This window comes from Camelina sativa, chromosome 15, assembly GCF_000633955.1.
Source record: "Camelina sativa cultivar DH55 chromosome 15, Cs, whole genome shotgun sequence".
NCBI lineage: Eukaryota > Viridiplantae > Streptophyta > Magnoliopsida > Brassicales > Brassicaceae > Camelina > Camelina sativa.
This window is the reverse complement of record NC_025699.1, coordinates 11008022-11017391: the sequence shown is the minus strand read 5'-3', so window position 1 is coordinate 11017391 and position 9370 is coordinate 11008022. Positions and strand designations below refer to the sequence as shown.

Here is a 9370-nt window from a genome sequence, read left to right as displayed (position 1 = left end):
CAGTACAAAATTCTCCAAAGTTGGTGAAAACATAGAATTTCGAAATTATTCAAACAAATATATACAAATACCGGATTCACCCAAAAAATATATATATACATAAACACCGTACGTAATAATCATTAGTTTTGGTCTTTTAAAAGTACACTTCATGCTTTGCTATGTACACTACACTTCAAGCGTGGAAGCAAACTCTTTTACCCATTGCTTAAGCTAAAAGAGAACAAACAAAGCTTTGCCTATTTTAATCATATACCTTTTGGATTAAAATATGCAAGCATTGCAGAATTATAACTCCCCAAATCGCAACACTTGTTATATTAAAAAAGTTGGAGAAAAAACACAATTTACAAACTTAAATTAAGATTTGTTTTTGTTTTGTTTTGTATAATCACAATGAGAGGCAAAACGAGGTTGTCTCAAGAACATCATCAACTACTTTACCAGATTAAAACCCCGCCAAATCCTTAATTAGCAAACGACCAAAGTTTGCCTCTAAGAACAATCTTCTCTCCTCTCCATCAAATTATCAATATCAATACCTAGTGCTATTTCTCCTTCCCCACCACTTCCTTTTCACTTTCTCCATCGAACCACTGCTCTCTTCACTCCCTAGCTTGCTCAGTATTAGTTTCGTTTCCCTCAACCTCCCTCCATAATCCTTTTTCCATGTCTCAAACATCTGTTTTAGCCTCCTCAGCTCTCTGTCTGGATTCAAGTTTGCTTCCACCTGACCAGATTTCACTTCCACCAAGAACTTTACGTCATCACCAAACACTTGAGCTCTCTGTTCGAACTCTTCTGCTAACCTTCCAATCACGCTCAAACCCGCGCTCATAGGCTGTAGTCTCGACCCTCCTCCGTTGCTTGCTTGGCTCCTGAACTGATTACTGCTTGAATCCCAATCCGTTGCATCGCTTGCATTGACCGATGCATCCGAGTTTCTAGCCGAGTCCTCAACCGCTAGGCTTTTCTTTGCTATGGAAAGACTGGACTGCAGTGACCGCATTTGCTTTTGCCAGATCTCTTCCATTGATTTCATCTTTGTCTCGTATTCTGACCACCGGTTCTCATACTGTTGAAGCCTCTGCTGGAGAATGTCATTCTCCTCTTCCTTCTCACGCAGGGCAGCTTCCGCTTTAAGTACCCTGCGTTGAAGCTCAGAAAGTACTGATGCCTTTACTAGCACCTCACCTGACTCATTTGTCTGAGCAGTTGGTCAAATACCGAAACAAAAATAGATCACATCAATGAGATGAAAGAAAACATAAAGATACTGTGAGAAGACAGGAGTGGAAAGTATTATAACCCCTTTACCTTAGTGCCTCCAGATTTTAGCCATCCAATATCCCCTGAGCATCTTCTAACCAACCAACCACGAATTGCTGCGAAGAAGTTACAATAACTCAGTATCAAAAATGAAAAATGAGCTTGAGATTTTCCTAAATGAGATGATCTGTAACATCTAAGAAGAACAATAAACCTTTTTACCTGATTGTATCGAAACCGATGCATCGGTGATGCCCTTATACTGCTGCCTAGCGATCTTGCTTTTAACTTGGCTTTGTATTGTAGCAGCAGCCCTATGCCTCCTTAGTAACTCAGCAAACTCTTTTCTTATCTTCTCTCCACGAATAACTGGAGAAAAAGAGGTGGGAAATAGCAATATCTCAGTTTAAGCTCAAAATGTCTCCATTGCAATTAACACAAAGATGCAAAACCAAGGTAATTAATTGAGACAAAAGAGTCATACATGACTGGAGAACAGAAATTCCCATTTTAAGCTCCTTTAGGTGACAGCGTGCTTGGTATCCTCTAAAAGAGCTTTGAACACGTAAAATGCCATGGAGCGTACGGTTCCTCGTATCCTCAAGAACCCCAATCTGCAATGCACATGAGAATATTATTCATGCACTTTTAAAAGAAAGTCTTTCACATCAGGCGACTAGCTACTATACCTGGCCGGTTCTGAAAAACAACTTTGTGTAGCCAACTTGATACATCTCCGGCAAGATATTAAACTGATGGAGAATCGCAACTGACACACTTAAAGGATCTTTATCAGCAATGTTCTCCACCAAAAGGAAACCATACCTGCAGTATGATCATTTAAAAACCAATATGGTTACAACTTAAGAAGAAAAGCCTTCATTGTCCATTTCATAACTACTAAATGATGAATGGCGTTTTCACCTTCGTGAAAATTTCTGGTGAGACATTCTTGTAGGAAATCCAGACCGTGAAATTCGAACCACTTCTAGGACCCCGCAACATCTTAGCTGCTGTAAGACAAGCCCTTGCTCATACAACCCAGGAGACTGAACATTATTTGGTTTGATGCAGCGAATGAAATGTGGGGTAGTGTTTCCCAAACGTTGCATCAATTGGAAGAGTTGACCCTTGAAAAATCCAGGCAAGATCATTAATAACAAAATATCATAGAATATGAGATGTTTGCTCTTTCTACAGTGTAAGCAGAAGCCTTTAGGATAAGAAAGGGGGTAGAAATAATTATAGTGAGAGAGGCTAAAATTGGCAACCACAACAAGTTTTGAAGATTTATACGCGGTATTCTTGTCACCAGATCTATGCAGATAATGAGTTAAAGTAAAGCATGTAGCCAAAACGAAGTAACATCAGTCAAAATACCCTACCTTAAATTTAGTAGCTACGCTCAAACGCTGGGAATCAGCACCACCTGCTTTGTATAACGGGCCGGCGACAGGTTTTTCAGATTGGATCAGCATGCTAGAAGCAAATGCTTGAGGAAGGAGGCAAGAACAAGAGGACAAAAGATGAATAGAATCCAAATGCAACAAGTCTCTGTTCTTCTCTAGAAATCCAGTCGTCTCATATGTAACCTGAATCGGAAACGCAATTAAGAAAGCAAGCTGTCAAGAGGTATTCATGTCCGAGACTAGGTTCCTGTTTTCTTTTGAATAATGAGCAACTGTGAAAGAGCTCACAGATCCCATTATAATATGCCTTTTGCATTTTCTGGAATGCCATGTATATTGGTGTCACTGAGGTTTCAGAAGCTATTACCTCTCCTGCATAATGCACAACTGTGAAAAGCTTCCCTTTATCTCCTCTGAAACATGAATTAGAGTGTAGATGCTCTTTTAGCTTGTTTGCAAGTGTCACATCTGTGCCATTTGGAAATGTAGATTCCTCATCCAAAAGAGAGAGCAGCCCCAGCGGTTTCTGCACAGACAACAGACGTAATTGCCTTAAAATACATGTTTCAGACCAAAAAATAAGCATTTCACCAAATAAAAATGTTTCAGCTTTAAAGTAAGTATTTCACCAAATAAACTACGGCTTGGAGTATGTAAAAGTTGAACTCTATTATCTTCTTATTAGGGTGTCCATCTCACTTCCTAGTCTATTCTCTTCTTATTAACTACCTTTTCAAAGAGACTAAGACAATCTTGGTTGTCCTCAAAATCAACCCTGGTCCAGTCAATGCCATCCTGGATATATTCCTGAAAAAAGTAGAAATAAACATTAATATCTTCGATCAGAGAAAATTGAGCTTTTAGACTGTAGTTCTATGTGAATACACGACCAAGCAAATTTAATATATGAGCCGGTATAGTTCATACAGAAAGGGACAACTTGTTACCTCTTGCTCCAGCTTGAATAGATGACGATTAAAGTGTTGCTGCAATCTCTCATTTGCATAATTTATACAGAACTGCTCAAAGCTATTTTTCTGCAGATGAATAAAAGTTGTTTAGCAAATCAATAAAATACATAAATGAACTTCAAAGGCCTCTTTTTGTGTTAAGATATGTCCTCCTAGATCCTAATCGCTATTTCAACTACAATCAACAATTCATTGGCGAAAGAGTTCTAATATTTGTCACTATTTAGGGATGCCATTGCCAACTGAAGGTCAAAATAATAGCTGGTAGCAATTGTGATTTTGTTCAGGAGAAAACACAGAGAGAGACAGAGCAGAAACATACATCAAATGATTCGAAGCCGTAGATATCAAGAATACTGATAGATCTACCAGTCCGCCTCTTTCCCACTGCAAGAGAATTGTTGATCTGTTCAACTAGCCAGTCAAACAGGCACGAATAGATTGATTTTGCTAAAGCATCTCTTGCATCAATGGCCTGCAAGAAAATAAGAAAAAAAATCAGCAAAAGGGAAAATGTTAAGTAAAAGAAAGACAAGACTGACTAAGATATTAAAGATGAGCAAAGAACAGGAATATTGTCATAATATTCGGAGGGATAAAATGCCTACTGTGAGACACTGAGACTTGAGGCCAAACGAGATTGAAAGCATTAATTTCATGTAAATGTGAAGCATGGAATCATGGATGCAAAGAACAACATGCAAATGCAAAAATGTAGACATAAACCAGAGCAGAAAAATTCCAATCTCTCATTTTGCCAAAGTGCTTCTCCATATTGACTCTACAAAACCCTACTTCAAGTCTAATAATACACAAACAAAATGTAAGCAAATCTTGTAAAAGGCATACCTGCGGTAGTGTTAGCTTCTGAACAATGGTATCATTCCTAACTCTCATTTTACGTTTTGATAAAGTTAGCGTGAGGTCATTGATGTTGCACCCAATCAATTTAGCGACAGTTGACAAACCTGAAAAAGAAAAAACAAGTACATCACATAGCTAATCTATCTGCCGGATGAGGCAACACATTAAGCAAAAAAATTCTTGTTTCCAACTCCAAGACCCGAGACATCATAGAGATGATGGAAATGTCCGGAATATAGTACATCAACATCATAGAAAAGCATAGTGGGCATGCAGATCAACGTTCACGGACGCAAAAAAGAAACATTTATACTCAAATAATGTAAGCATCACTAGTTAGGGACTAAAGTGGCTTACTTTCATCTGCTACAGGTTCAACATGGTTTTCATTGTCAATAACGGTGAAGGAAACATTCCCCAGCCATAATACTGCAGCAAGCATTGCAAATACACTTTCTTGATCTTCTTTACTAACGTGCACAATGTCTAGAGCTTCCTGCAACAGCGAAGGATTAATCAATAGATAGAAAAATAAAAATCTGAAATGACTAGGAAGAAGAAAGTATCTTCTGAAAGAGGGAATTACCTTAACAGTGTGAAAACGTTCAGCATCATCCACTCCATTGATTGAATAACAATTACTCTGTCCCAAATATTTATACTCATGTGCGCTTGTCAGATTTAGCTTCTCTGCATTTTAATAATGAATGGGGAAAACAAACACAAATAAATAACTTTCCACCATTTACTAAACGTATATGTAGACCTAACAATTACAACATTGACTCAAAGACTGATGGTTGACATAATTTATCTTCATTTAAGATTGATACAACCGAAAACATGTTAAGCACACAAAGTTAATCTGAAAACCTACAGTAAACAATTTACAGACTTGATAACGGCCACCAACAACTAGGTCAGAAGGTTTTAATCAGTGATTGTTCTAGCTGTCAAGAAAAAAACTGTATTCTTCTCTTTAAAGTCACCTTTATAAGAAATCTTTTAGGATTCATTTTTTCTAAACATACCTCTAAGTGCAGGTGACGCCCCAGCACAAAGCTGATAAAATATATGATATGATCTTTCCCCTTCAGCACATTGGACTACTCTAGACTGTTAAAATGTGTCAACGTACAAAGAAAAAAAATGTCAATGTTAATGAATCATGTTCAAAAAGGAAAGAAATTGAGCAGGGAAAATCATCTAACGAAGCTACCTTTTCAAGTAAAACTGCAAAGTTTGAAGAACATGCCAAAAAAAAAGGAGCTAAGTTAGCTTTGTAGAAATAAATAGACAAAATGAAGTTGCAAAATAATAAGGTTTGCACTTACATGTTTGAACTTGAGCACCAGATATCTTTCCACTTTCACTAAAATGAATCTCGATTAGCTTCCCCTGTAAATTTTAATATCAATACAACATTGTGAGACATACGAAGACCCAAAACATTCAACAACATAGCATACGGGATTAATGATATACAAAAAGCACTGTAATGAAAGGGCTTACAAAACGACTAGAATTATCATTTCTCAATGTTTTTGCATTTCCAAATGCTTCCAAAATGGGATTAGTCTTAAGTATCTCATATTCGATTCCGCTTCCACCTCCAAGAGCAGCCAAGTATTGCATAGCTATCTTAGCTGTCTCCGTTTTCCCTGCTCCACTCTCGCCGCTGGATGAGAATTAGAATCATGTTATAAGAATACTCCACAATACACAAACTGGAAGCACCACTTTATTCAACAAATTTACTAGTCTCAGTGTGTCGAAACTAATGCATCTCTACATGTCATGAAGACTAATGTATAGCCAAAAAGTGCACTCATGCTACTGCCATATGAAATCAATAGGCGTGAAAATTCACAAAAACTCAGCATAAAAGAGGACATTTCTACTAACCTGATAATGATAGATTGGTTAACTTCATCTGGATTGGAAAAGATAAAACGGTGTGAGAACTGAAATGTTTTTTTATCTCATGAGAATTGCAAAGTTAACTTTCAATAATTAACAAACAATAAAGCATGATCTCACCGCGTATCATTTCGCGAATCGCTGTATCTGCAATTGCATAAACATGAGGACTCTCATTTGATCGCTTCCTGTATTCTTCAATGTAGCGATTTCCGTATAAAGGAACCTCCTTGAAAGGATTCACAGCCACCAAAACTGGCCCTGCCTTTGTCTAGTGCCAAAAAAAGGAAAAAGCTTAGAAGCAATAATAAATGCTGGAGCATACCAAATGACAACAGATTCAACACTATTACCCTGATGAACAAAACTATCGAAACAAAAGACTTACATAAATCATATCTTGGTTGTATCGATAGTTGAGGTTGTACAACACTGATGGCTCATTTAAGTAACTTAGTTGCATTAGATCGTCTACTCCATCAAGAATATCAGGATTTGCAGGTACTAGAGTCTCTGATATAACTTTTATAACCTGTTTAATCAAGTGCAGAAGTGATAGCTGATCATCCACTTGAACTATTAACTCATGCCTACCTTGGGATACAAAAAGTCACTTACTTTTCCCTCGGGCAAAGAAATAACAGACTCCTCTCCTGAAGTTGACAATATCTTCCCAAGCTCCCAGTTACCATTTGGAAGTTGAATCCAAGATTGCAGTATCTAAAGTTAAAAACTGTCAAAATTTCATCCCTACTCTTATAACTTCAGAAGCAATAAGTTTGTTCTCAATTTCGCTAGAAATCCATCATATCCATCGAATGTGTGACTGTGCCACAAAACCCTCAACCCTTGAGTATCAGAAGTAATACCTTCTTTCGAGCATATGCACTAGTGTCGCTCCACCTGCGTTCATCACTCTGAGGCAAGGGCATTGTAGCAGTACCAGGATCCACACCATCGATCAAAGACTGATCTTCAACAAAAACACCATGCCCGCTATAAGGTGAATCCTCAGTATCCCCAGCAGCAGTAGCAGTTCGACTAACACCATTCCTTAAGCCAACTTTTCTTGGAATACTCGAATTGGTTGAGGAAACACTCCCGCCAGAAGATTTTTCAAGTCGATCCGAGATTGCTGAACCATCGAATCTATAGTCTGCCGGCAAAGATTTAAGCGACTGCATGGATGGAGTAACCTTTTGGGACATTTTACTGCAAGAAAGAAACGAAACTTATCAGCTTAAATGGAAATGTTCAAGAAACAAAAAAAGTAAAGAATCTATATTTGGTTTCCATCAAGCTTTAGAAGAAGAACCCCACTCCAAAAGACCTATCTAGCTTCTAATGGCGGGGACCATACTTTTAAGGACATAGACTGAAATGCTTTTTTTTCCTTAGTCTTCAGTCAGTGTTTTCAAGTTTCTCTATCAGAATGGGAAATGTTAGGCCAAATCTCTGAATGGAGTAAACAATGAAACGACGACATTCATTGAAGAGGTTGACGAAATCTTGAGAAGGAGAGTTAAAAAAAAAAAATGCGATTAAAAATTTAAAATATCTAAAGGGATTGCCTGGTTGACATTTTAACACATCTCTTGCTGAAATTTTCAGCAAATCGAAAAATTGAAAAAAAATGCTAACAAATCTAGCTCAAATCTTGCGATGCAAAAGACAACTTCCTTATTTCTATGTATGTTCACTTCCCTACACACAAACCAAACAGAAGACGATACGAAATTTCTAATTTTGTTAAGAATTCATAAAAAAAAAAAAAAAGGAGAAACAGAACAAAAGCAGAAATTTTTCAAATTTGTTGGATTTAAAGACCCTTTCAAATACCTTCCAAGAATCAGAGCTCTGCTCAGCAAAAAGATATAAAGCCAATCGGCAACACCTTGAGTAGAAAACTTCAGATTCTCAAAAAAAGAATTGATTTTTCTGGAAGATAGATCTCAGACAGAGAAAACCCACCACACAGAAGAAAACTACTTCAGATTCTGTAAACAACTCCGGAAATGGAAGAACAAACAAAAGGGGTAAGAACAGAGTACACTAATGCGGTTGAAGAAGTGAAATTACAGAAAAAGAAGAAAAAAAAAAAGAGTAGAAATCTCCAAAGTAAACAGTGGAGATTTCAATTTTTCAATTTACTGAGAAATTTTGGAGAGAATATCTTAAAAAGTGCAGCTTCTTTTCTCTGCTTCACAACAAGAAAAGAAGGAAGAAGAAAAAAAAAAAAGAAAAAGGAAAAAAAAAAAGAAACTGCTGTTTTTCCTATTTTTCTTTTTAATTTTATCTCGTAATTTTTTAACAAAAATAAAATTTAAAATTATCCGACAATTTTGAATGTCTTTGCGTTTTTTTGCCACCAACTGAATTTTGAAAACATGAATTTTCAGCACCTCACATGCTCTGAAATGACGATTATGACCTCGTTTTGTATTTATTTTCTTAAACCGATGTTGTTGCTTCTTTTTAATTTTTAAGTTTCAGATCATAGATTTTAATGCTGATATTTTCCTCTTTTAATGTACTTAATTCGAATTTAAGATCCTTTTTTCTGAATTTTTCTACAAATATTTACTCACTAATTATAAGAATTGATAGATTAATCTTGGGGGAGTGTGTTGGGTGAAGTACTTCATGTAACTTATTTATACTAGCTATGCTCTTTTCATTTTTATTAATTCGTGTTATTTTAATTTGTAACATGATTTAGCCTTTGAATGGTGTATAGTATACTACGGACCGGACTAAAATTGGACTAATCAACACTTAATTCACTATTTACTATTGCGTACTAGTATGCATTGTTGTATATTAAAAATCTCTATATTAGTACATATCATTTTAAATTTATAGTCCATATCATTTTAAATTCACTATTGGTCTGCATTTTTCAATCCACTGAAAAGTTTCATATCATTATAAACTTCA

The 9370-nt window shown here is 36.4% G+C and overlaps 1 protein-coding gene across 2 annotated transcripts; it reads right to left on the bottom strand.

Moving 5' to 3' along the window:
- Positions 289-8678, bottom strand: LOC104746398 (myosin-1). Of its 2 annotated transcripts, none has more exons than XM_019237341.1 (24): positions 7794-7814; positions 7303-7645; positions 7052-7153; positions 6822-6965; positions 6554-6704; positions 6419-6446; positions 6026-6191; positions 5848-5911; positions 5733-5746; positions 5545-5629; positions 5100-5203; positions 4871-5009; positions 4499-4617; positions 3972-4124; positions 3626-3715; positions 3408-3485; positions 3046-3204; positions 2655-2861; positions 2194-2399; positions 1959-2094; positions 1754-1883; positions 1492-1638; positions 1318-1385; positions 289-1207 (listed from the first exon to the last, which is right to left on the bottom strand). In XM_019237341.1, exons 2-24 carry the CDS (start codon positions 7639-7641, stop codon positions 536-538), a joined length of 3501 nt encoding a protein of 1166 aa, XP_019092886.1. In that variant the 5' UTR covers positions 7642-7645; positions 7794-7814; the 3' UTR covers positions 289-535. The 2 variants fall into 2 exon arrangements, with proteins under 2 accessions (XP_019092886.1, XP_010466165.1); XM_010467863.2 differs by lacking the exon at positions 7794-7814 and adding an exon at positions 8273-8678 and having other exon boundaries at positions 290-1207.

What these genes read in the sequence shown, in the direction of transcription:
- LOC104746398 (XM_010467863.2), bottom strand. Translation starts at nt 7,641, where the DNA reads ATGTCCCAAAAGGTTACTCCATCCATGCAGTCGCTTAAATCTTTGCCG. An exon ending in GATTCGCGAAATGATACGCG is followed by an intron (nt 6,447 to 6,553) that starts GTGAGATCATGC and finishes TTTCCAATCCAG; the next exon opens with ATGAAGTTAACCAATCTATC. An exon ending in GGCGTCACCTGCACTTAGAG is followed by an intron (nt 5,204 to 5,544) that starts GTATGTTTAGAA and finishes ATTAAAATGCAG; the next exon opens with AGAAGCTAAATCTGACAAGC.